At 37.8% G+C, this 27,196-nt stretch overlaps 1 protein-coding gene across 2 annotated transcripts in view; it reads right to left on the bottom strand.

Moving 5' to 3' along the window:
* Window positions 1-1,473: 1,473 nt before the first annotated feature.
* Window positions 1,474-27,196, bottom strand: part of FGF14 (fibroblast growth factor 14) — a 123,749-nt gene continuing 98,026 nt past the window's right edge. For both annotated transcript variants that reach the window (XM_015818008.1, XM_015818009.1), the window contains exons 4-5: window positions 6,430-6,628; window positions 1,474-1,610 (exon numbers count right to left, since the gene is read on the bottom strand). In XM_015818008.1, the coding sequence (XP_015673494.1) occupies window positions 1,474-1,610; window positions 6,430-6,628 (336 nt within the window). The remainder of the gene's footprint in view (window positions 1,611-6,429; window positions 6,629-27,196) is intronic.

Here is a 27,196-nt window from a genome sequence, read left to right as displayed (position 1 = left end):
TTTCAAAAATTTATCCATTTGTCTGAGAGTATTTTTTTAAGAATAGCCTGTTACTATTCTTTCCTTTTGGCCCCAGGGCTCCCTATCCCCAAAATACTAGTATTTATTTCATTTAGTAATCAAAGGAGAAACATTCTTGACCTTGTTTTTTTGTTAGAATTTTCTTAAATTTGTAGAATACAGGGAAAACCAAACTAATAAAAGATAAATGCAAGGCACCGAAAACCTAGCAATTTAGTGGCCATAATATCCTAAGAAGCTGGTATAGATAAAATAATATATTACCTGGACTTTGCATGCTAAGCTATCAAAGAAATGCAAAGGAATCCTTCAAATATGTTTAAAATCTTTCCTCTCTTTTTAACACTGAAAATATTAAAAGTATAATCTGTAACTACCTTTTGCATTGGCGCTGCAGAGAAAAACACAACTTCCTTGCCCATGCTTTGCTGAGTAAGAGTGAACTACAGCCATAAATAAAGATGGGATTACGTTCCGTTGTTTAAAAACAGGAGAAGGAATCTATTGTTTTGAAAGAGACATAGGTAGCACAATTCCCATTCATTCTAATTTTTTTTCTTTTAAATTTCAGATAATGAGTACTAGTAGATGAAAAATGAGCCTTAATTCAGGCCTACAAGGCCTACAGAGTTCTTTGGACCCACTTTCTTAAAAATATGTGGGTCTTGCTCGCTGGGCAAGGCAAATGTTACCATTACCAGTAAGTCTGTGATATGTATAAAACACACACACGCACACACAGGGGGTATCAAACATTGGCCTTGAAAGGTTGTTGACTAGCCACGCGTGATGCTTTTCCCTCCTCGGGAGCATACTGTATTGTATTCAGGCGGAATCCTTATTTGCATTGATCCTATCTTTTACAGGTATGATCCCTAACAGGGTTTTGAAGGCTCCCCTAATTCTCCGATTGCTTTCCAAAACCAAGCCATCAGCAACACTTCAATCTGAGCAAAACATAATCCCTGCAAAGGAGTCACACAGACAGCGGAGCAAGCAGCCTCATAAAAAAGGGGAGGAAGAAAAAATCCATAATAGCACAGGTTTTACAGCATCTATCTAGAAATTACTTGTTATTATTCTGTGGGCTACAAAATTGAACTTAAAACACGGGGGGTTTCCTGGGATCCAAAGGGGGAATTATGGGTAACTGTCAGCAGGCAAAGATATCAAGTGTACTTGTGAAGTATGCCATTCACATGAGGTGTCACAGTCACAGAAAAGAGATTAAAAGGCATTCCATATCTGGTAGGGCATTCTATGGTCGGAGTTCAGCTGGTCATCCAAAAGTCTTTGCTGTGGGAGGAGTTACAGATCTGGAAGGAGCACAGAGCAAGACCTTGCTTGCTTCCAGCCAATCCGCAGACACCAGAGTGGGATAGTCTTGGAAGGATAAAGTGCTCAGCTGTACATAAGAGAGTCCAGTAAGTCACAACATCCACAAGGCTCTGGCTATGTGGTCTTACTCTTGTTCACTGGTTTACCTCCATTCATTATTGCCGATGCACTTGTGCTTTTACTTGGCGTCACCCCAGCCTTTGGCACTGTTTCTCCAACATCATGTAAAGAGGGTTCTCGGTACATGGCAACTATAGTGGTTAGGGAGAAAAGAGAAGTCCACGTTAAGTCAAACATACCAGCAAAGTTTGTTTCTGTACTTATTTCAGTGCAAAATATCAGAACACTCTTCCTTAACCCAATGCAGAGCTGTTTTTTTTAAATAGAACACCATGTAAAACAACACATACATAGTGACTTCCTTCAGATATATCTACGATTAAAAAGCAAAGGGTAAATGTGTGCAATCTAAGCAAAACTGATTAAAATTAAAGACATTTAAATTAGAATGTCTGTCTGCCCGTTTTCAAAATCTATTTTACTGTTTGTGGAAAAGTCTAGGAAGGCAGGTGTATTATTCGGTTGCAGCAAAAACAACATTGTGACTAAGATATATTATGGCACAAAACTGTTTTTATTAGAGAAAATATGAATTTTCAAATACAATATTGTTGCCATTACTGAAACTTGGTGGGATGAAACCCAGAAATGAAATATACAGCTAGAGGGATTTAAATTATTTAAAAGAACAGACCAAATAAAAGAGAAGGTGGTGTTGCACTATATATAAGAAATAACATCTCTACAGAAATAGAGCACAACAATGATGAAAACTGTCTTGAATGCATTTGGGTCAATATAAAAGGATAAAAAATGACATTGCCATAGGTGTATGGCATAGGCCACCTAACCAAACAGGAAATAGATGAACTTTTTGCTAGTCAGTTAACTAAGGTATGTAGGAAGCACATCACAATAGTAATGGGGGACTTTAACTACCTTGACATCAACTGGGAGACTAACTGTGCACCAAGTGGAAGATCAAACAGGTTCCTGACAAACCTAGCAGACAACTTTGTCTTCCAAAAAGGAAAGAAGGGAACTAAAGTATCAGCCATATTGGACTTAATTCTCACTAACACAGATGAAATGACAGAAGGTGTTGAAACTATAGGAACCTTGTGGGGGAGTGATCATGCAATATTGGAATTCAACATTATGCAAGCACAAGCAATAGAACAAAGTCAATCTACAGTCTTGGACTTTAAGAGAGCTAATTTCAATAAATTTAGAGAGAGCTTGAGAAGGATTCCATGGATGAGAATCCTCAAGGGGAAAACAACCCAAGAAGCTTGGGAAACTTTGAAAAGTGAGATTATAAAAACCCAGTTTAACACAATACCAATGAAGAAGAAAAATAACAGTTCTCAAAAGAAACCAGCATGGCTACATAAAGAACTTTCTGATAAACTGAAAGACAAAAAGGACAAGTATAAAAAGTGGAAAGAGGGGCACATAACACAGAATATCAGCAAATAGCCCAAGCCTGCAAAGATGAACTGAGGAAAGCTAAGGCTCAAAATGAATTAAGACTTGTGACAAAAGTCAAAAATTAAAAAAAGCTTCTTTCAACATGTAAAAAAAACAAGAAAAAAGTCAAATAAATGATTGGTCCATTAATGGGAGAAAGTGGCAAGAAGGTGACAAGCAACAGGGAGAAAACAGAACTATTTAACTCATTTTTTGTATCCTTACACAAAAAGGAAAAAACAGTCCAACCTATTAAAAACAGTATCGTAAAAAGCAAATTAGGAATACAAGTTAAAACAGGCAAGAAAATGATAAGTGAGCACCTGTCCACCCTAGACAACTTCAAATCACCAGGACCAGAGGGATTACACCTCAAGGTTCTGAAGGAACTGGCAGACGTGATCTCAGAACCACTGAACTATATCTTTCAAAGATCCTGGAGCACCGGGGAACTACCAGAGGACTGGAAAAGAGCTGATGTAGTTACCATCTTCAAAAAAAAAAGGGGGGGGGAAATAGATCCAGGAAATTACAGACCTATCAGCCTGACCTCAATAACTGGGAAGATTCTGGAAAAGATAATCAGAAAACTGATTCCATTCCACTCCATTCCATTGGACTTATTATTTTACTTTCTTTTGCTTTTACAGGCTTGCAAAGGTCATAAATGCAAGGATTGGTTATCAAGTTACTCTTTCATTAAAATTACAATTACGAAAGGTCACTGGACAGAGCAGTAGCTTAAATGAGGACTAGATGTATAATATCTCAGATATACAATGGACTATACTTTGGAAGAATCCTAGGTTATGTTCTATATCATCAAAGATCAAGGAAAAATTACATGACTCATTAGTGATATTTGACCTCTCTACACTTTTTTAAAAAACCTATTACAGTTACAGACCAGCATTACAAATGAGAAGCATTCAAAAATGAAATGAAAATACAAGATAATATTTAACAATTGGTGGTGGATTGTCAGTGGGATGAAGATATTAACAATGTAATAAGGCAAACCAAATTTGGGACAGTTTGCTCCACTCCTATAAGGCAGTACTGATCAGCACAAAGAAACATCTCATAGAAAGCATATTTGTCCCCAACCTATGTTACCAGTGCCAAAAATGGACACATAACAAAACATAAGTGGAAATTAGTCACCGTAGAAATGAGATGTTTGAGGAAAGCTGCTGGAGTGACCGGAAGAGATAAAATCAGAAATGAGACTATAAGAGAACGAATTGGCCTAGGACCAATCTTAAATTGCCTACAAAAACAACCAATAAAGTGGTTTGCTCACCTGAAGAGGATGTCATGGGATTTCATGCCATACAAGACATATACAGGAAGAGGAAAAGGCAGACCCAGAAGAAGATGGAGACACAACATCAAAGACATACTACAACAACATCAATTAACAATGGTTGAGGCCACCAGAAGAGCAAGAACCAGAACTTTGTATCTCTCTTGTAACCCAAAGTGATAAAAGAGGAAGTAAAGAAGAAGAACAGTATGTATACAGGAAAATTCAATTCCTGTCTCAATATGTATTTCCTGCCGTTATTTAGTGAGGTGACCAAATGTATTAAAAATAAGATAACTTTTCAATTCATGATAGTTACAGAAGGAATAGCTACAGCATATTAGAAAAATGGAGAGGCTTTATTACTGTTATGAAAACCCATAGAAAAATGTTGAAATGGAAATACCAACATACAAAAGATGTAAGATGTTGGCGTATACAGTATATGTCTTATTTGCTCTGTCTATACAAAATTTCCTATTGGAATTTTGACTTATTTTGTATCTTTTTAATACAAAATTGGTTTAGAAAACCAATCCATTTTTTTAAAAAAATAATTAAGATATATGTGTTACTGGAGCAGCGCAGTGGCCTAGAGGTGAAGATGCTTGCATCTGACTTGGAAAGTTGAGAGTTCAATCCAACGCAGCAGCAGATGTTTCTCTATCAGGGTGCAAAGAGAAAGTATCTGCTGCAAACTCCACGTAGGCATCAGGAAGGGTATCCAGCCTGTAAATGCTCAGTTCCATTCAGTCACCGCGACTCCATCCCAAATAAAAAGGGATTAAAGGGTCGTAAAAAGCAAAAAAATGTGTTTACTGCAATATCTTATATGATTCTTTCCTATAATTGCTTCCTGGAGGTATCATGTGACCATGGTATCAGATGAGGATTTTTTTTCTCTTGTAGATTAAATGAGATTTAATTGCTAGGAAAAATGGGCAAAATGCAAAAACAAATCAGGAATAAGCCAGGATTGGTAAGCCAGCAGTAAATCAGTTTTTCAACTTGTGGTTAATTGTTAGAAAAACCATTTTTTTTTCAAATGAAATGGGCTTATACTATACCAAAGAAACAAAATTATGGTTTACTATGAAGTGCTAAATGTCACAGACACGTTTAATATTATGGTTGATCACACACTCAGCCAAATATTTAAACTGGATTTGACATTTTTATCTACTTATCTAGTCCAGGATATAAACTGTTCCATGTAAAGTTGCTTTTTGCAATTGACTGATGGTGTTTTTGTCAATAGTATTCAAATGGGACTCTTATTGCTTTGGATTGTATTCAAGATATCAATTACTATTGTTACTATCTGTATTTTCTTTATTGTTATAATAATACACACAACAATGTGAAATCACAGTTGCTACTTTTTTAGCTGGTTCTGGCCTTCATATGCATTGAGACTTATTATTATGGTTGGTCACAGGCAGCCAGATGTTTAGACTGGTTTTGGCATTTTTACGCCAAATAAATCCTTCCCAAAGAGCTGGAATAGGGAGATGTTGTTGTTTGATAATGATAAAGCTATCATTGCAGGATGCAAGCTGTTTCAAACAAGGAGGCCTTTTCCAATTGGCTCACGGTGATTTTGTCAATGCTGCTGGTGTTCAAGTGGTGCTCCAGATGTTTTGGGATTGCACCCAAGGCATTTATTACTACTATTATTAGAAATAAAGAAGAACATATTGTGAGCCCGTATTTCCCCAGGTGATATTTTTTTCATTTCACCTTGGACTGACTTTTTCTTTGGAATAACAGAACTATAGTATTTTGAACCTTCTAGCAAAATCATTCATATACGTTATCTCAGAAATCCTTGCAACAGCTAAACAAGAGCGATCAATACTTTTCTCACCCCATAGTGCTTAAAAGGACTGAGAAGAAAAGAAGATGGCTTATCTAGTGTTACTTGCTGAGTTTTTAGCAAGAACGGGAGAGTCTTTCTCATGTTCTGACTTGGTGGTGCTGGAATTTGCTTTCAGAAAAGCTTTCCATATTCTTTGCCCAGTTCAAAGATTGCCACCAAAGAGCTTTTCATCCATATTCTTTTCAGGTAGGAAAAAGAAAATCAGACACAAAACACGAAGTAGGGAAATATCAAATGGACAGTTAGGAAACACATGCAAGCATATCAGAGTCGATGTCATTTGAAAGTCAACTTGAAGGGCGACAGGTTTTTGCAATGTTTTGATGCACGCAATGCTGGGTCAAAGTCGGCTTACCTTCCAATGGCTTCGGTAGAAAATGAGCTGCTGGTTTTGTTTTCTTCACTCTGTTGCCTTTCATGACTTGTCCTTCTTTGTTGAGTCCCAAAAACCAGGCTCTACCCGACTCTTGCTGTCTGTACAGCATCGACGAGTAGATTACGTAATAATTTTCAAACACAGACTCCTTAAACTTACATTCTGGTGTAAAAAGTTCCTGTGAGAGAAAGAAAAGAGGTTAGAGGAAAATTCCAACCAGTGGCTGTGGTTATTTTTTATATTACTTGCTGCTAGGCTGTTTGCGACGTTTAATCCAGGTGGAATTTTGCAGAGTGCCACAATACTTGGGCAGATCCTGGCAATTGAATCCATACATTTTTTTTTTACTTTTTGGACACACCCATTGAATGAAATGAAAATCAGTTTCAGAGTGTAACAATGAATAACTGCAGGTAGTCCTTGACTTACAACAAGTCATTTAGTGACTGTTCAAAGTTACAACAGCACTGAAAAAAGTGACTTGTGGTCATTTTTCACAGTTACGACTTTTGCAGCATCCCCATGATCAGGGGTAGGCAACCTTGGCTCTTTTATGACTCGTGGACCCATGCTGGCTCAGGAATTCTGGGAGTTGAAGTCCACGAGTCATAAAAGAGCCAAGGTTGCCTACCCCTGCCCATGATTATGTGATCAAAATTCAGATGCTTAGTAACTGGTTCATATTTATGACCGTTGCAGAGTCCCAAGGTTATGTGAACCGCTTTTGCAACCTTCTGACAAGCAAAGTCAATGATTCACTTAACAACTGAGTTACTAACTTAGTAACTGCAGTGATTCACTTAACAATTGAGGCAAGAAAGGTTGTAAAATGGGACAAAACTCACTTAATAAATGTCTCATTTAACGATAGAATTTTTGTGCTCAATTGTGGTCATAAGGACTATCTGTATTTAGTCGTGCAACTAGGTAATTGTAGACTCTGACTTAAAGATCTTAAACTGTATTCAGCAACCAAGGAGCTAATGCCTATCACATCATCCATGAGGCATAGTGTTTATATCTCGCTTCTCCTGTCCATCCAGAGCAAAGTAAAAGCATCCAGCCTAAAACTGTCCCGGGCATTTATATTTAAGACATTAAATGTAATTTTAGGCTTTTACAATCCCATTCACTTAAAATTATTTTTAGTAATAATGGGCTGCTATTTCACTTGAAATGCAGGAACTGCTAGTAATTCAACAAAAAACTTCTGCTGAATTATTTTCTAAGAAAATGGTACACACTGAAAAGGAAAATTATCTTTACATCAGACTTTAATGTTGCGATCTAATCTAAGCATGGATTAGAAATGTATAATATAAGGTACAGTATAAGTCAGTGGTGGCGAACCTATGGCACGGGTGCCAGAGGCGGCACTCAGAGCCCTCTCTGTGGGCACATGCACCGTCACCCCAGTCCTAGGCCTTCAGCTGGGTTTTATAAAACCTTTTCGCTTTAGGCCCCCGCCACCATGTGCACAAAAAAAAAGATTCAATCAATCAATCAATTTCAACTTCTCCCGGGATTGAACTTTTTAGTCCCACCCAGTCTGCCGTTACCACTGCAGCCATGCCCACCCCATGGGCCACACCCACCCGGCACCCAACGATGCATAAGTGGGTTTTGGGTTGCAGTTTGGGCACTCGGTCTCTAAAAGGTTTGCCATCACTGGTATAAGTGAATCAAGGGAAAAGTTCATCATCTGAAGGAGAAATCTATTCCCCCCCCCAAGTAGTGAAAAATGAGAAGGGGAAAGCAAATAAAAAGACATCTGTCAGAACTGCCATCTCACGCCTGCACTTTGCACTTGCTAGCTGCCAGTCTGCCATAAACTATGGGGGGAAAGAGCTGGATGGGAAGTGGGGCTGATGACTCATTGTACCTAGACATACAACTTCAAGGTCAGACAGCTGGGAAAGGCGTGCACCCCCACACTGCCCAGTCTACAGTTGAAGAGACCATTCCCGAAACATTTTCTTTGAATTTGATTGGACAATGAGGGATCAACAATGGGAAGGGACAAAGGGGGAAAAGTTAACCGGGAAAGTTTGGCGCGCGAACCTCAGTTCTGGCTTTGCTACACTGTAATCCACTTGGCCTTTAGTAAAGTAAATCTTTCACACCAAATGGAGTCGAGAGTCATTCTATGCTGAAGGGACCAAGTTGGGGCAGGACTGACAAACAACTTTCTTTCTTTTGCATTTATGGGATAAATTCAAAAAGGCTGCAGATAAAGTGGTGCTCTTCATTAATGTCACCTAAATATTAATGGGTGAGAAAATAATGCAAGAATATTTGTCTGAATTACTGAAAGAGTACAAACTTCAGAAAGCTATATCCCTGGCAAAACGGAATGCTTTATTTAATAGAAAGAAACATTAATAAATCCAACTAGAATTGAGCACATTTCAGTTTTATTTATTTATCCGTGTGTCAGAACTGCCACCTCACGTCTGCTTTCTGCAATCGCTTCGGATCCAGTCTGCCATGAACCCTGGGGGGAGGGGGAGTGCCTGGGGGGGGGAAGTGAAAGCTAAGAGAGTGAGAGTGTCTGGCCAAGACGGCGCCCCAAGGTCGTGCCACAATGAGAAAAATGCAGCATCAAGGCAGCCTACAATCAGAGTGGCTGTTTCCAGAACATCTTATTCGAAACACGATTGGACACTAAGGGACCAGCAATGGGGAGTACCTAAGTGGGGTAAAGTTTTTACTCCGAGTTTTGGCACACGAACTTCAGTTCTGGCTTTCCTTTCCTGTATTCTGCTTGACCTTTAGTAAACTGTGCTTTTCCCACCAAATGGAGTCAAGGGTTGTTCTTATTTAAAGGTTTGAGCTGATGCGTGGCTGACACCATGTTTGCTTCTATTGCCAAAATTGATAGGGTTTCAACTTGCTTAATTCTGCCCATATTATCTATGCATGCACATAAATAATTACAACTATCTCTGGAAAAAACAGACAAAGCCACACTAGAACTATGTACCAAAGGTGGATAGTTTTTTTTCTTATTTTCTCAATAAATCAATGAATTAACTACATGAACACTGCCGCTCAGTTGACAATAGACATCACTTTGAATAAAAGTCTCTAAGAGAATCTAGAAAAGTTCGATTAAATGTAAGGGACATTTTAAAAAGTGAAATGTATGTATGAATAATTTTTAATGTCAGTTCTTTATGACTTACTGACATGGGTTTGAAAGACATTGTGTGCCATAACAAATTTCAAGATGACTCATTGAAGTCAATTGCCAAATCCACTTCTCAAGTTGTACAAAGACTTCCAGAAGAGCCTAATACGCTTGATATATGGGTTTTGCATATTACTTTGCATGTTCCTTTGGTTTTGCTCCAGGTTTCAAATATTGCTGAGGTTCTTGATAGGTAAGATCAACATTGAGAAGACCTCATTGTATTGTATATGTCTCAACATAAAGCAGACTAGAATTTCATCCTAACGTCTTTGGAAAGGTGTATTCACCAGATACAGATTTCCTATCAAATTTTTAAGCTTATAAAACAGGGACTCATAGTTTTCTGTGAGAGTGAGTGTAATCAGGATATTTCTGGGCGACCAGAAGGGAGGAAAGGAAGGTGGCAGGAATTACCTGGTATTGCTCATGGTGCATAGTTAAGGGGAAAGAAGGTTCAGACTGGGCACAGACACTCTTCAAGAGCAGCAAGTTTGGGGTAACTCTTGTCAAAAACTGGCAAAGGACATCCCTTCCCTGCTTCAGGAAGGAGTTTATTTTCCCTCAGGGCAGCTCCCAAATGTCCCTTCACAGATTAGAAGGACTTTCCTGCTAGAAAGGTTTCCACAAACACAGAGATACCATGGCTTGAATTTGTAAGAAGGACTGACAAGATCTCCAGATGTCCTGGAAGAAAGCCAGTTGGCAAACTCTTGGATTTCAGAGCTGTTTCATTCCTTTGAGTCATTTCCCCCTTCATCTTTCAGCTTCTTTCCCTTGCTTTTCTCTGTCCTTCTCCCCCTGTCTTCCCTCTCCCCTATTCAAAGGCTATTGTTAAGATCCCAGAATTGTTGTCAGAATTTTGGCAGGAGAGAACTGCAGCCAGAAAGATAAAATTCCAGCTACTCGTCCCTCAGGGAAAGATAGAAAGACAAAAATCTGCTGCAAAAATAAAGAAAAGGAAAGGAATACATTCACATATTACTTAAATCATTACTTAAATATCTTTCTGCTATTCTTTAGACACCAGCGGTTGCTAATTTCTGCTTGGATTGTTTTAATTATTCTTTCAACAATTTCCCTTTTCCCCCAAAACCATATTTCAAGTGATTTAGCTTGCCTTGCTGCATAATATATTGCATATATTGGAACCATTCTGGCTTGAATTTGATTAAACTTCTGCTGTAAATGCATACAATCAATGTTTCCACTGTTTTGTCTGGAATAGACAAAATGTTTCCCTTTTTTCCAAATCTCTAAAAAAAATGTTAAAATATGCATTTTGTTTCTTAAAATGGGAGTCAAATGGTAAAGCCCAAATTGATTACATGTATAGTGCAATTCAGTTTGTACAAACATATACAGCATATGTTCTTTATAATTGTTTTAACTGAAAATCTTCATTTTTCAGACTTATCCAATGCTACGTTGTATTTTTCTAATATATAATATATAAAATAAAGTTGTTTTTATCATTATAGATTAGTAATAAAGAAACAATTCTTTGCATATATGTAACTTTGTAACAAAGAAATTGAAGTATTTGAAACAAGATCAAGATTTTAACAAAGAAAAACAATTCTGCTAATTATACTGTAGCTATTCTACAAGTAATTACAAAAAAGGTTTATTTATTATTTATTTTATATTTCACACTTCTGAATCACCCATCTCCTCAGAGAGGTTGCATTTGTTAGATTCTATTCTAATGTTTTACGGAAGATTGTTTAATTGTGGTACTCCTTTGTAATGATTGCTCATAAATAGCTAAATCTAGACAAATATAGAGCCAGTATATTATTTAAGTTGATTCTGCAACTTTTTATTAATATTAACATAGAATATAATTTATCAAAAATATATTTTCATCTTGCTTCTGTGTGAAACAATTTCTTCATTAACCCTCTGCATTACCTAGCCCATGGGTGAGAAGTCCTGTTTCTCTGAGGTCATTACTCATTCCAAAACTCTTAATTCAACGGTCCCCAACCCTTGTGGCTTGGTGGCCTGGCTGGAGGGGGAGGGGAACCGAGTCATGCGAGTGGTGGCCCAGCACACACACACGTGCACATAGTTCAACTCACAGGAATGGTGGGCTGGCACACACACACAGCTCAACTTGCGTGAATGGTGGGCTAGCGCATGCACATGCAACTTGTGTGAGTTGAGCTGCGCATGTCTGTGCATGCACGCTGGTCTCTGGCTCATGTACATTGAGCTGTGCATATGCCTGGTTCCAAATAGGTCACGGCCCAGTAATGGGCCACTGCCCGGGGGTCACGGTCCCCTGCTCTAATTCATAGAGATCAACAGAAGCTTCTGCAGAGGATTTTTCTAAGATAGCTATCTTCAGGATGTGTCACACACAGGATGAAAGAGGTCCGTTTCTGTTACTTTAGGGATGGAGCAAGAAAGGAATGGTGTAAAATGCAAGGAAGTAGATGTTTCCTGAAGGTTAAGAGCAACATTATAGTGACAAGAATTGGATAACTGAGAAACAGATATTTCTCAGCATGGAAATATTTGAAAGTATCTGTTTAGGTAATCATCTGTCAAGAATACAATAGTTTTACAGTTTGGAGGTTCAAATCCAATAGCACTGACTCTTCAGTGCCTCATGACCTATAAACACTAGGGGGCAGTAGGGTGAAGATGGATAGTTCAGGATTTGCACTGAGTCCCCTCTGTCTATCATTCTGCCTACTGTTGCTTAAGAGTTGGTGAATTACTTTTTTTCTGCCTTCTTACCAGATATACAAACACCTAGCACATGCTTTTGGACTGTCTACCTAGTACAGTGGTAGGCAACCTTGGCTCTTTTATGACTCATGGACTTCAACTCCCAGAATTCTGGGAGTTGAAGTCCACGAGTCATAAAAGAGCCAAGGTTGCCTACCCCTGACCTAATAGAATACGGTTAACCAGGTACAAGACTTTGATATCCCTACAATGGAAAGAAATCTCCTTTCTATAATAGTTTACAAAATGTGATTCACTAATAATGTTTAAAGTTAGATTTCTGCTCTCAGGGACTCTTATATATGCACTTATACAGGCAGAGGTTTGTCTTCTGAGCTTGCTGCTTGCTTCCCAGATGTTTTGTTACCAAACTAGGTAACATCTTCAGTGGGATTTGAGGTGAGGTGTCTTATTCGTTTATATAATAGGTCTTGGGTGGTTGGTTGGTCTTGTGACTGGTTGAATCACAAGACTGATTGAGTCACAAGACTGGTTGATAGTTTCCATTACCTAGTTATATATTACACTTCATTTGGTAACGAAATGTCCGGGAGACAAGCAGCAAGTTCGGAGGATAAACCTCTGCCTACATCTACAAGCTACGAATATTCCCTACAATTTCTATCCAACAGGAAGATTCCCACACTGAGCAGTGAACAGTTTTAGATTACTGTCAAGATTTCTTTTAATTCTAAATGTTATTATATTGTGATTCTTTATTGTTAATAGTACAGTTTCTGGTTTTATATTTTGTTTTTAATTCTTTGATCTGTAAAAGTCCTAAGAATAAATTGAACATGACACATTCTGAAGTGGAGTTTTCATCTTCTGGTCCTGTCAACAATAACAAAGAAACACAAATGTTAAGGAAATGTTATCTACCCACACATTGTCTGACTCTTGCCTAACACATGCCTAACGTTACAATATTTTATAAACACTCAAAGTCTGCCTACCATTTTTTTTTTTAAAAAAAATAAGTAACTTTGATCTTTGTTGAGTACAAGTTGATTCTATTTTCTCTTATAAGATCAACAGATCTGATTTTGAAATAGCATCATCAACTGAATTTCTTTAGTTCTGATCAGAACAGCTATCTTTTAAAGTTTGGTAGCCCATAACTATATGCTAACAGTTTCTTATTAAAGGTATTTTCAGATGTTGCTTTTCTATCAACTGAGGACTGCCAGCTTGTATCAACTCACAAGAACTAAGTGATAAATTTTCTGGAATTGTACAGGCCTGTTGAGAGCAGAGCTGAGCTACAGTATAAACCCTAGGGCACTGATCAGCTGTTTGGATGGCTAGTAGCCTGGCATGATGTGATAATAGAGCTAGCTGAGCCAATTGCTATACTGTACATTTAGCAATATACCACTGTTTAAGACTATAATAAATTATTCCACTGCAGACCAAATTGTTTGTCTCGAAGATAATTCAATGGTTCAGTTCCATGCTATTCAAACCAAAGTGCTGAAAAACAGTAGTTCAAATTCAAAGAGTTAAAGCCCACAATGGAATTCAAAACCCAATATCATAAATATACTTTAGACCAGGGGTCCTCAACTGTGGCAACTTTAAGACTTGTGGACTTCAACTCCCAGAATTCCTGAGCCAGCTTTGTTTCTTGTCTTGCCTTCTGGTGCTCTGGAAAATAGTTTGACCCCCTCTTCGTTGTCACAGTCCCTTAGATATTGGAACACTGCTATCATGTCACCTCCTAGTCCAGTGATGGCGAACCTTTTAGAGACCAAGTGCCCAAACCGCAACCCAAAACCCACTTATTTATTGCAAAGTGCCAAGGCCGCATCAGCATTGTGGTTCCCTCAGGGAGGGCGGAGTATGTGGCCCACTGGGTGGGCATGGCCAGAGTGGTCATAGCAGACTGGGTGGGTGTGGCCAGGTAGGTGTGGCCACCTCAATACTCTAACATTTCTACTCGAGCTTGCTAGCTGGCCATTTTGCCTGCTTTGTGCTGGGCGGGGCTGCTGCTTCAGGCGGTGGCAGCCTAATGGACCTGCACGAGTTGCTAGTGGCTGCAGTGTGCGTGCCCACAGAGAGGGCTCTGAGTGCCACCTCTGGCATGCGTGCCATAGGTTCGCCACCACTGTCCTAGTCCTTCTTTTCATTAAATTAGACATACCCAATTCCTGCAACTGTTCCTCATATGTTTTAGCTTCAAGTCCCCTAATCAACTTTGTTACTCTTCTCTGTACTCTTTGTAGAGTCTCAACATCTTTTTTATATTGTGACAACCAAAGTGGATGCAGTATTCCAAGTGTGGTCTTACCAAGGCCTTATAAAGTGGTATTAACACTTCACGTGATCTTGATTCTATCCTTCTGTTAATGCAGCCTAGGATTGCATTGGCTTTTTTGGTGGCTGGAGCACACCACTAGGGCTCCAAGATTCTTCTCACACTTCCTGCTTTTGAGCCAGGTTTCATCTAGCTTGGTGAAAGATTTGATTTTTCCTGCCTCACTGTAAAGCCTTACTTTTCTCTATATTAAATTTCATTTTGTTGGATAGGGCCCATTGTCCAAGTCTGTCAAGATCATTTTGGATCCTGAGCTTGTCTTCTGGGTGTTGCCTATTCCTACCAGCTTAGTGTCATCTGCAAATTTGATGAGTTCCCCTTCAATTCCCATCCTCTAGATCATTTATGAAGATATTGAAGAGTCCTGGGTCTAAGAAGGAACTTTGTGGTACACCACTGCTTAGTTCCCTCCATGTAGATATAGTTCAATTAAGGACCACTCATTGAGTACGGTTTGTCAACCAGTTAAATATCCATCTGTGGTGATGCTGTCTATCCCACATTTTTCTAGCTTACCAAGAACTACGTTGTGGTTATTTTGTTGAATGCATTATTGAAATCCAAGTATACTATGTCCACACATTTTGCTGGTCCATTAATTTAATCACTTTGTCAAAGAATGAAATAAGATTTGTTTGGCATGATCTGTTTTTGACAAATCACTGTTGGCTTCTGGTTATAATTTTATTTGCTTCCAGGTGTTCTCAAATCTGTTTTTTGATTATCTTTTCCAGGATCTTCTGAGGTATTGATATCAGCCCGATTGGTCTGTAGTTTCCTGAATCAATTCCTCCCCCCCCCCTTTTTTTGAAGATGGGAACCACATTAGCTCTTTTCTAGTCTTCAGGTAATTCCTCGGTGCTCCAGGATCTTTGAAAAATATGGTGCAGTGGTTCTGAGATAACATCTGCCAGATCCTTCAGAACTCTGGGATATAATCCATCAGGTCCCAGTGATTTGATTTTTATTTTTATTTCTAGTCTGTCTTTTACATTTACGTTTTTGGTAGGTTGGGCTATATTTTCTTATAAATTTCATCTGTTTACAAAACATAAGAAAAACCAGAATCATCTGGAAAGGTGTTCCAAAGGGCAAGAGCCACCACCAGGAAGTCCTACCCCCTGGCCAAAACTCCATCTACCTTATATGTTATCTATTTATTATTTGTCTCTTATGCTATATGCTGCTCAGAATCGCATTGTTTACATGGCCTTATAAATCTTAGAAAAATAATAAAGTTCCAACAAATTAATCATACCCAACACTTAAATTGGGTCTGGAACCTTGTTGATAATCAAAACAGGACATCAGAATAAAGTTATTCTAAAGTAGTGGGAATATTTTACTGCCACATTTTATACCTGCTATAACTTCCAGTCCCATGAAAGCTGCATTGTAGATGATATAATAATATGAAAGGTACTTTAACCTAAAACATATTCTTGGTCCATCTAAGCTACATACGTGATTGAGCCTTTATCTCACTTCACATGCAGACTGACTCTGTGCCTTTCTTGTACTAGAGGTATTGAATGTTTATTCCAGAGTAAAAAAAAGATGGATTCTCATTCAGATATTTTGGATTTTTAAACTTGTTAAGATATTTTGGAATAAGGTTTAGGGATTTATTTCAGTAATATTCATCAGATCATATCAATTGGTCTGAAGCTCATCCTTTTTTCAGCATACAAAAAAGAATAGTTCCTGTACAAAATACATCTCTCATTCTTCCTTAGGGTAGCTAAAATGTGGAAAACAATTAACTGGAAAGTCCCTTTGGATTTCACTCCAAAAGTGATTTGCAAGTTTATTTTTTTGGCACTGTCTGAAAAATTAATACATAGAGGAAATGTTTAAAAAAAATCTAAGATTTTTTTTTTTCAAATGTTGCTTCTTTTTTTCTCTTATACCAAAAACAATTGTTCAAGATTCACCTTTATTTCACTTCTCCTTATGCTATGTTTGTTGGGGCTATCACTTATGGTGGTTTTTAAGCTGTTTTAAGAAATATATTCTTTTGCATTTGCTATTTGCTCTTACCCATGTTTATCGTTTTGAGGGTTTTTTGTTGAAGTATATGTACCTTGCTATTTTTTTAAAAAATTAAATTACACATAATGATAATGTGTATCTTATGTCACTGAAACCATCCTATCTAGTATAATATCAAACTATTTCTTAGAATAAAACATCAAGATACAAGACAATTTAATGAGATAATTCTGAGTTCCTACATAATTATGCAGGAAGGATGGTACTCAACAGATACTTAAAACTTATTAAAAAGAATGATGTAATCTATTAAAATGAAAAGCAGGAAATGGGAAAATACAAAATGATCATGGCTTAGAAGATTTACAGACACGAATACAGTTTTACATCCTGAGTCACTGTTTTTATTTCAGGTTTTACCAATTCATTTACCTTCATTAACTCTTAAACAATAACAAAAAGTGTTTTATTATGCTTTCCATTTATGAAATATTGTATGGTTATTGCAGAGGTGGAAACTGAAATCTGGGTTAAAATGAAGCCTACATTAAGAATGGGATATGAACAATTTCTTATCCCTATCAGATATTGTTAAAGAGTTTAAAGCCAATGGTAAAACTTAGCTCACCTTTGTTCCTTCTTATTGCCATTTTCATAAATTCCCTATAACCATTACCCCATTTATAAACCAAATATAAATCAGAAATTATACAGATTTTTTTTATTTAGAACTGATAATTTTAATTTCTTCAAAATGTGCTTGTCTATTTCAGTTACAATTCAATTGTTTTTCTTAATTCAGAAAGAAAAGCTCAAGCAAACAACTCTTTGACAAGATCTGAAGCAGCAGCACTGAGTCTTTCACATTCATCTAAAGCTCTATATAAAATATCACAGAACAAACACACCAGGCTCTAATTAATTGTAAAATAGCTTGAGAAACATTCAACATAAAAATTAAGAATCAAGTGTGGAATTAAATATGGAAATAGAAACCAGCGTTATCACCCTCAGCTCAAATAAAGACAATTTTCTTAAAATATTGCATGGATGATATATGACTCATTGTAAACTAGCAAGCATGAACAAAACAGCTCCTTTTTTTGTTGAAATGGTTGTGAGGAAAGTGGAATTTATTTCCACCTGTGGTGGTGTCATCTCCATGTCGTTTCTTTCTAGTCTCAGATGTTTTTGGAGATTGAAGTTAAAAATGAAAGTTAATCTGTGTCTACAATTTCTAATGCAAACATTTAACAAATTCTATTTTTTTTTAAATTGACACTAGAATGTCTACAGCTAAACATTGGAAAGAAAAATTATGATATTGGAGTTCTGGTATCAATTTTTTTGGCATATTGTCATAGCTGAGAAATTGATCTACCTGGATTCTAGTCAAGTTAAAAGGAAAGCCTTCTCAAAATACATAGTCTGATTGTATATTTTGCTAAACAAAGGGACATAATTGCTTTATGCCAGATCAATATATTAATATGTCGGAGAAACATTAAGGAATTATTAGTACGTGAGTTTTAATCCACTGATTAATTGTTCTAACTGTCAGGAAATTTCTCCTTAGTTCTAGGTTGTTTTTCTCTTTGATTAGTTTCCATCCGTTGCTTCTTGTCTTGCCTTCAGGTGCTTTGGAGAATAGCTTGACTCCCTGTTCTTTGTGGCAACCCCTGAGATACTGGAACACTGCCATCATGTCACCCCTAGGTTTAAGTGATTGTCCACTAGGACTCTAAGATCCCTCTCACAGTTACTACTATTGAGCAAAGTACCACCTATCCTGTACCTGTGCATTTGGTTTTTATAATTTTATATTTGGTTAAATAGTTTTTTGTAAGAAAATCTTACTATGACATTCACGACCACACACTCAGTGTTGATTTAAATAGGGATTACTATTTTAAGTATATATATAATATATTAATATTTTTGTTCATGAGATTATTTCATATAATATGTGTATGTATGTATATGTGCATATATGTATGTGTGTGTGTTTTATGGATAAAATAATGTACATATAGTGGGATTATGGTTGAAAGAACTGATAGCTAGTGAATTGATTATTCTATTCCCCATTGTCTAAGATGCTCAGAGAAATTCATACCTATCCGAATAGGAAAGATTTTTGATTTAAATATATTTTGTCTATACTGAAAGCATTGATTTTAGTACACTGATTAACAGATTTGTTAAACCAGAGCACTTGAATTTAATCTGATTTACTGATTCACAGTTTGGTTAAGCTGAAGCATTTTGATATAAGCCGATTTAGTATGAATTAGTTCTATAGGACTAAACCTGTTTACAATTCAACAATTTAGCTTAACTGGGCTAAGTATAATCACCTTATTGTTAATGGAGCAAAATACATTTAATTCTAATTTCCAATGTATGCATTGGGCTTTCCTTCACATTAATATGTTAGATTGACTTGGGATGCAGAGAAAGCAACAGAAATTACAAATTGCATTACAGTCAGTGAACTTTCATAGCATTCTGGGCATTGCAATGTGCCCAAAGAAAGGATAGTTGATTGAATTATGGTCTTTGTATAATGCCAAATTGTAATCACATCTATTTTGAAAAAAAAGAAGTGAGTATTTCAGATGCACTGTAAATTCCCATTTGAGCCATTAATGTACCATGGCAGCAAAAGAAACATGAGCAGTTTCTTTGTACCTCCTTTCCTCCAACCTCACATATTGTAATTTGTTAAACTTCAAAGGATATGAGGGTAAACTTCAAAAGGTGTAAGAATCAAAGAGGAGCCATTCTCTGCCATGTGCCTTAAAATTATAATTGCTATCATATTCATACAGCTGCTTGGGGTTTCTGGGAATTTTGCCCAACACCTCTGAAAGGTATCGTACAGATTACAATTTTTGAAGAACAAATGGAAGTGACTATCAATGACTACCAATGATACAGCACATGCTTGCATGGACAAATAACAGATTTATGACTTTTCCAGTTGAAAGGTTTCAGGGCCAAATTCCATGTGACATCAACAATGGAATATGAAGCCTTGTCACCTAAGGAAATATCAGTTTTGGGGAGGGATGACTTTCATTACGACTACATCTTTCTGCAGCTGAAAGGCTGCTGGCCTATATCCTGTGCAATTACACAATCAGTTTAACGCTTCAGAGCAAATTAAACAACAACATTGCCTACAGCTTGGAGCTAGTGCCAGTTAGATTCCATCACCACCTTGTATTCTTTTTTTTTAACATACTCATCCTAAACATTGGCACTGCATACTTTTCTGATCATAGCTACTGTATATGCCTAGCTTCTAATTATTCCTACTTTTTAGCTACTTCCATGAAGTAACATCCTTCATCTTCTGCAATCAAACTTTTGCATCTTTGTTCTTGCGAGGACCCCACAAATCCAGATGTTCATGATAACCTCCTTGCTGCAAGCAAAATTTGGCATAAGTGGGGGTAAAATAATTGCACCAACCTAGAGTCACTTTGACTTTCTTCATTAAAACGTGTGAGATTTAAAAAGGCATTCTCTATCAAAGCCATGTTTTAAAGCTAACTAAAACTTGATAGACAATGAGAATGATTCCAGTTTAATTGTTAACATGAAATTTACCTTTAGAATAAATGAAAAATCCAATTGCTAAAAATTAAAGAGATAGTTTTTTAAATAATACAAAAAATAGTGAAAAATAATTTTGCTTAAATTATCTGCTTGTTCTTTGATTTTTTCTTTGAGAGATGGTTCTTTTGCGGAATCTGTTCTTTGATTCATTATCAATCATTGTTTCATTAATTCTGAAATGGCGGTGCCTTTCTTGGCTGTGGCTGCTTCAGCTCTCAAGGGTGTTGGGGTTTTGGAAATGAAAGTGCACCAGGTTTGAGTTTCTTTGGGAATTGTGACAAGAAAGAGGAAGTGCATTACCAAACTGTTATATGGCCGTCAATCTATATTGGATTTGGTGATATTTAGCAAGAGTGGAACTATTGATAAAGCTGTTCTGAAGAGTCTGTGTTACTTCGGACTGCTTTCAGTTGAAGGGGCCAGCAGCAGACGTGTCAGAGGGTTGCATGGAAGGTGTGAGATTGACTGCAATCTCTGAAAGTGCTCGGCATTTGGGGTAGCAGAAGCAATGGGAGCATCAGCATTTGCAACAGGGAAGTCTCCCTCTGGCACTGTGTGTCTTCTGAGGTGGAGGAGGGGTGATCGAAAGAGTATATGAGGCAAATGTGGAGGGTTAACAACTAGGCTAAAGACTAATCCATATAGAGTGTCAATACCATCTATTTTGTTTGCTAATGTGCTCCTTAGAGCCTAAAATGAAGTATGTGTAGCTAGAGTTACTAACAAACCAGTGGGTGAGAAATTGCTGTGGCATCATTGCAATGGAAACTTGGATAAAGCATTCTGTCCAGGATAGTGCTGTTAGCTTGGGTAGATTTTCAACATTTTTGTTTATTTTCTTTTGAGAGTGGGCATCAGAATTTCATTTTTTAATGTGTGCCAGTGTATTCACAGAAAAAATGACAATAAAGGTTATCTTATCTTTATCTTTCATGAGTCACAAGATAATACTACCCTAGCATTTATTTACATTTTTTTAAAAATAAAAGAGCAATAAAATTAAAGATCTGACTCACACAGAGAAAAGCTTTCTTATTCTCAAATGAAGTGACTCTAGACCTGTTTAAAGCTGTCGGAGATAAATCAAATGTTTTAGTATATCTCTATTTAGAAGCAGCGCTTATTTGTTGTAAACTGTTTGTGGTTAGCAAAACCTCCTCTGAATGTTATTATTGAAAACTGAGGGCACAATTCTCCACCAAACTGAGATAATGAACACATAAAATTATATTGTAAACCCTACAATATGTTATTGTTTAGAAAACAAAGACCCAGTGAAGAAAAAATGCATTCATATTCCATCATTTCCTTGAAATGCACACTTTAAAAAGGAACAGAAGTGACTGGAGATAGCTGGAAAAAAATATCCTTCATTGGTATGATCACTGTGCTCCTCATTAAAGGAATGCAGAAGAACCCAGGAAAAACAAAATTAGGGGTTATATACTTTTTGGTTTGTTATGTAAGAATGATAAAGAAAATATTAAATCATACTAAGACCTCTATAGTTGAGGCTGGGAAAATTGAAAAAAAAATAATCTCATGCACTATGGCAGTGGTGGCAAACCTATGGCATGGGTGCCAGAGGTGGCATTCAGAGCCCTCTCTGTGGGCACATATGCCGTTGTCCCAGCCTTGCCTCCGCCCATGAGCCCCTCCTCACCAGCAGCCTCCCTGGAGGAGAGTCGCCCCGAGCGTAGCCCACGCGGAGCAGTGCAGCCAAGGACATGGCAGCCAGGCAGCGTAGACAAGACTCTGCCCTCACGCCCCAACGCACACAGTTGATGCTGCAGGGCGTGGCCACCATGGTGCTGCTGGGCTGCCTGGGCAATCTGTGGCGGGCCCTGGAGGTGGTGAGTAGGGCTGCGGGCAGGCAGGGTGGGGTGGGGCAGGTTGTGAAGCAGGGGTGGGGCCAGTTTTTGGGCACTTGGTCTCTAAAAGGTTTGCCATTACTGCACTATGGTCTAAATCAGGGGTAGGCAACCTCGGCTCTTTTATGATTCATGGACTTTAACTTCCAGAATTGACTCAGGAATTCTGGGAGTTGAAGTCCATGAGTCATAAAAGAGCCAAGGTTGCCTACCCCTAGTCTAAATCAACCTGTTCAGATTCTCCTTGAACAAGACAAACCTGTTAAAAGAATATACCAAATAAACCTGGCTACTGAATTAATTCATTTTGGGTGGTTGAAGGCCCTGTCCGGCACAAACAGAAAGACCAATTTTCTTTCTAAAGGTTTATTCAGATCTGGACAAAGGTGGGTCCTTCCATAAGGCTGGAAAAACCTGAAATGATTTCATTCTCAAGCTTTTATACTTTACAGGGTGCCATAATCAGGAACTTATGGAAGTTTGCTCAATAGTAAATAAGTAAGTAAAGTACCCAAAACTGAGGCAGCCGTCTCATAGCGATAAGCATTCTAAGCAGGTTCTTCTAAGAATTTTTGTGATTTTCCCTATCAACCTTCTCCATGTCCAGGATCTCCTGTTTACCATTTCAGTAAGAAATTTGATCATCAGAATCCTGATCCAACAAACTGGAGGGAGAAGGTGTTGCATCAGGGCTGCTGACCAACTGTTGTACAAACTATGAGACATAAACTTACCAAATGGGCCTCACATAGATTTAGGCATACGCTAATCAAGGTAGAACCTCACAGGGCAAAGAGACCTCTCAAAATTATAATTTTTCTTTATGGGTTACATATGTAGAAGTAAATTTAGCCTCCCTTGTATGTCTCACATGGTCCCCATTAACTATTAAGAGATAACTTTGTTTCGGCAGGCTGTTCAAAGAGAGCCTTTCATGACTCCATCATGGGTTTTCATGACTCCATCTGGGTGACATTCAAGCCACGCTAAATTATTACATAGCCTAATATATTAGCACATTAAGTAGAGTCTCCACAGCTTCCATTAGCTTAAGGCCTCACCATGCCTAAATCTCATTCTGTCTTTTCCAGGAATGAAGAGGTTTTCTGTGATATCTACTGTATTTGAAGAGTGCGATCATGCTCTCTTTCCCTCTTCTCTTCTTAAAGCATTTTCTACCTCTTCAATCTTTCCTTAGAGGTTTTATTTTTTAGTCTTATAATCTTCATTGTCTTTCTCTTAAACCTGTTGTTCCTTGTCTGCTTGTCAAACTGAAAGTCCTTGGGATTTGCCAAAGTCATGCAGTGTCAAGCATTTAGTTTAAATCAAGCATTACTTTTAAATCTAGGACTTGGCTTTAAAAATGCTAAATCTTTTAGTTAGAGAAATCAATGCTATTACTAACGTGTCCACAGTTCCCGAAGTGTTGGAAAAATAAACTGATATGGGATTTCTTTCTCTTTTCTTTCTTTCTTTCTTTCTTTCTTTCTTTCTTTCTTTCTTTCTTTCTTTCTTTCTTTCTTTCTTTCTTTTTCTTTTTTCTTTCTTTCTCTCTCTTTTTCTCTTTCTTTTTCTTTCTTTCTTTTTCCCCCTTTCTTTCTTTCTTTCTCTTTCTTTCTTTCTTTCTTTCTTTCTTTCTTTCTTTCTTTCTTCTTTCTTTCTTTCTTTCTTTCTTTCGTCCTTCCCTCCCTCCCTCCCTCCCTCCCTCATGATCTGCTTGCTAAGAGCTTGTAGCAGATTCAGACAAATCTTCAGTCTCCTAACAGAAAATCAGGCAAGCTTTTCATTGTTTAGTGCAAAGCAGAAGCACCCAAATGTACAGGTAGTCCTCGAATTATGACCACAATTGAGCCCAAAATTTCTGTTAATTAAATGAGACATCTGTTAAGTGAATTTTTCCCCATTTTATGACTTTTCTTGCCACAGTTGTTAAGTGAATCATTGCAATTGATAAGTCAATAACCCGGTCGTTAAGTGAATCTGGCTTCCCCATTGACTTTGCTTGTCAGAAGGTCACAAAAGGGGATCACATGACCTTGGGACACAGCAATGGTCATAAATATGAACCAGTTGCCAAGCATCTGAATTTTGACCACATGATTATGGGGATGCTGCAAAAGTCGTAACTGTGAAAAATGGTTGTAAGTCACATTTTTCAGTGCTATTGTAACTTTGAACAGTCACTAAACGAACGGTTGTAAGTTGATGACTACCTATATTGATATGTTATATGATAAGGATGTCCAACCTCTGGTCCGTGGACTAGTACCAGTCCGTGGCATGCCAGCAACCGGTCCGCACAAACAAGCAAAGTCCCATCCGTGGGATGCAGGCAGTACATGAAACCACGCCCCCTCCGGTCCACAGAAAAACCTCTCTCCACGGAACCGGTCCCTGGTGCCCAAAAGGTTGGGGACCTCTGTTGTATGATGTTATACTACATTTGCTAAACTTGTGGTTGTTATCTTTAAACCATGTCATCTCTTCCTTTTCTTACCTGGCCTTTTGTCGATGATTTTACCTCCCTGTTGTTCTCGTCTATATTTCCATCTGTGTTTCACTGTTTCCAGCTACTTCTAGCATTGCACCTCTTCCCTTTTCTGCGCATGCACACTCTCATCTGAGTGTCACAACTCAGTGCAGACTTGAATAGAAAAAAATCTTTGGTTTCGGTTCTTCTTTTTTACAAATTTGAATTACACCAAACTAGTTGAGATAGTCATATCACTGGTGTAGCTGAAGGATTAGTTATTTCTTAGATAATAGATTTTCCCTGTGACTTAGGAACCCAACAAGTCATATGTATCACGGCCTCCCCCTTTTCTTTCCCACAACAATGACCTCATGAGGGAAATTAGGATTCATGAGAAATACTGTTTTAAAGTCATCCAGTGAACTTCCATGGCTAAGGGTGAAATTGAACCTTTGCTTCCAAGTGTGGCCAGTACACTCCACTGAGGATAATTTAGTTGGTACTTTGCAATTCTTACTTTCCAGACAATACAGGGTACTCCTCAACTTACGACCACAATTGAGCCCAACATTTCTGTTGTTAAGTGAAACATTTGTTAAGCAAGTTTTGCCCCCATTTTAAAACTTTCTTGCCACAGTTGTTAAGTGAATCACTGCAGTTGCTAAGTTAGTAACACAGTTGTTAAGTGAATCTGGCTTCCCCAATGACTTTGCTTGTCAGAAGGTCACAAAGGAGGTTCACATGACCCCGGGACACTTCAACCGTCATAAATATGAGTCAGTTCCAAAGTGTCTGAATTTTGATTGTGTGACTGTGGGGATGCTGCAATAGTCGTAAGTGTGAAAAAGGTCATAAATCACTTCTTTCAATCCCATTATAACTTTGAATGGTCACTAAATGAACGGTTCTAAGTCAAAGACTACCTGTATATAACAATGTATGAGCTATGTATCTCTTATTATCAGACTAAGATAGCCAATCCCAGAATTATCTGTGCTACAGGAACAAATCAGACTAAAACATATAAGGAACGGTTGCTGGAATTGGATATTTTTTAGTCTAATGAAGAGAAGGACGAGGGGGGACATGATAGCTATGTTCCAATATCTCAGAGGCTGCCACAAAGAAGAGGGAGTTAAGCTATTATCCAAAGCGCCTGAAGGCAGGACAAGAAGCAACGGATGGAAACTAATCAAGGAGAGAAGCAACCTGGAATTAAGGAGAAACTTCCTGACAGTTAGAACAATTAATCAGTGGAACAACCTGCCTCCAGAAGCGGTGAATGCTCCAACACTGGATGTTTTTAAGAAGAGACTGGACAGCCATTTGTCCGAAATGGTATAGGGTTTCCTGCCTGGGCAGGGGGCAGGACTAGATGACCTCCAGGATACCTTCCTCCTCCACTACCACCACCACCACCATCATCATCATTATAAATTATCCACTAATGTTCTATGTGATGATAGCAAGTTCAAATTTTTTTACTAAGTTTAAGTGTTTGCATATATCATACTATTGGTTTAATAATTAGAATGTTTACTTATTTATTAAGATATATAGCTTATTTTGGTCCCATTACTGCTTTAGTCTGAGTACTTATAATGTTTAATTATAAATACGCACAATCATTTCATTTATATTTCATGTGCTCAGGTATCCAGACAAATAAATTTTAAACAAATGATATAGAAATGCCATGGATTATATTGATTATATGACTTTTTAGTTACATACTGTGGTTTGTGTCTTTAAATGATGTACATTTAAACTATACCCTCAGAGTATCAAGCACTAAGTAGTTTCATTTTAGCAACAACAGAATATAGCATATCACCATTTCCATTTACAGCCTTTAGGTAGCACTAGCAGAAATAAGCATACACATTAAATAAATATTTTCAAGAGATAACAACTTTGCCATTATTTCTGAAATTAGAAATTAAGAGGAAAGAGAGATACTTCCAGATCCAAGATTTATCAAATGATTATTGTGCTTTTGAAAATGAATGGCACATGAATAGACTGGCATGTTGGAACACCATAACATGAAATGCTCTTTCTTATACCTGCCAATGCTTAGATCACTTTATGAGGACTATCATTAACTGAACAAAAAACGCTATCCCAGTAGGTGTGCCATAATTACTACATAAGAGGCATTATCTCTAAGTTACTTTTTCATTTCAAGTTTGCATTGATTATTGCTGGGAATGTTATTACTTAACTTATTAACCATCATAGATACTTGCCTTAGCTTGAACACAGAAATTGCATCAACGTAAAATGTAAATTATTTTGCTGAAACTAGAGAGCAGTTGGAGGACGTCCCGGACCGAATCCAACCGAACACAGGTAAGGAGTCATATCAGATCCTACCTTGTGGCGATGAGGGTGGCGAGGACTAATTACTACTCCACCCTCATTGCGTCATCAGATAATCGCCCAGCCTCCCTCTTCAGGGTGACCCGCTCCCTTCTCCAATTGGGGGGGGGACCACCTGGCGGGGAAGGCTGAGGAGTTTGCACAGTATCTGCATGACA

The sequence above is a fragment of the Protobothrops mucrosquamatus genome, unplaced genomic scaffold (assembly GCF_001527695.2).
Source record: "Protobothrops mucrosquamatus isolate PMUCROS unplaced genomic scaffold, P.Mucros_1.0 scaffold664, whole genome shotgun sequence".
NCBI classification, from domain to species: domain Eukaryota; kingdom Metazoa; phylum Chordata; class Lepidosauria; order Squamata; family Viperidae; genus Protobothrops; species Protobothrops mucrosquamatus.
This window is presented reverse-complemented; position numbering and strand designations above follow the sequence as displayed.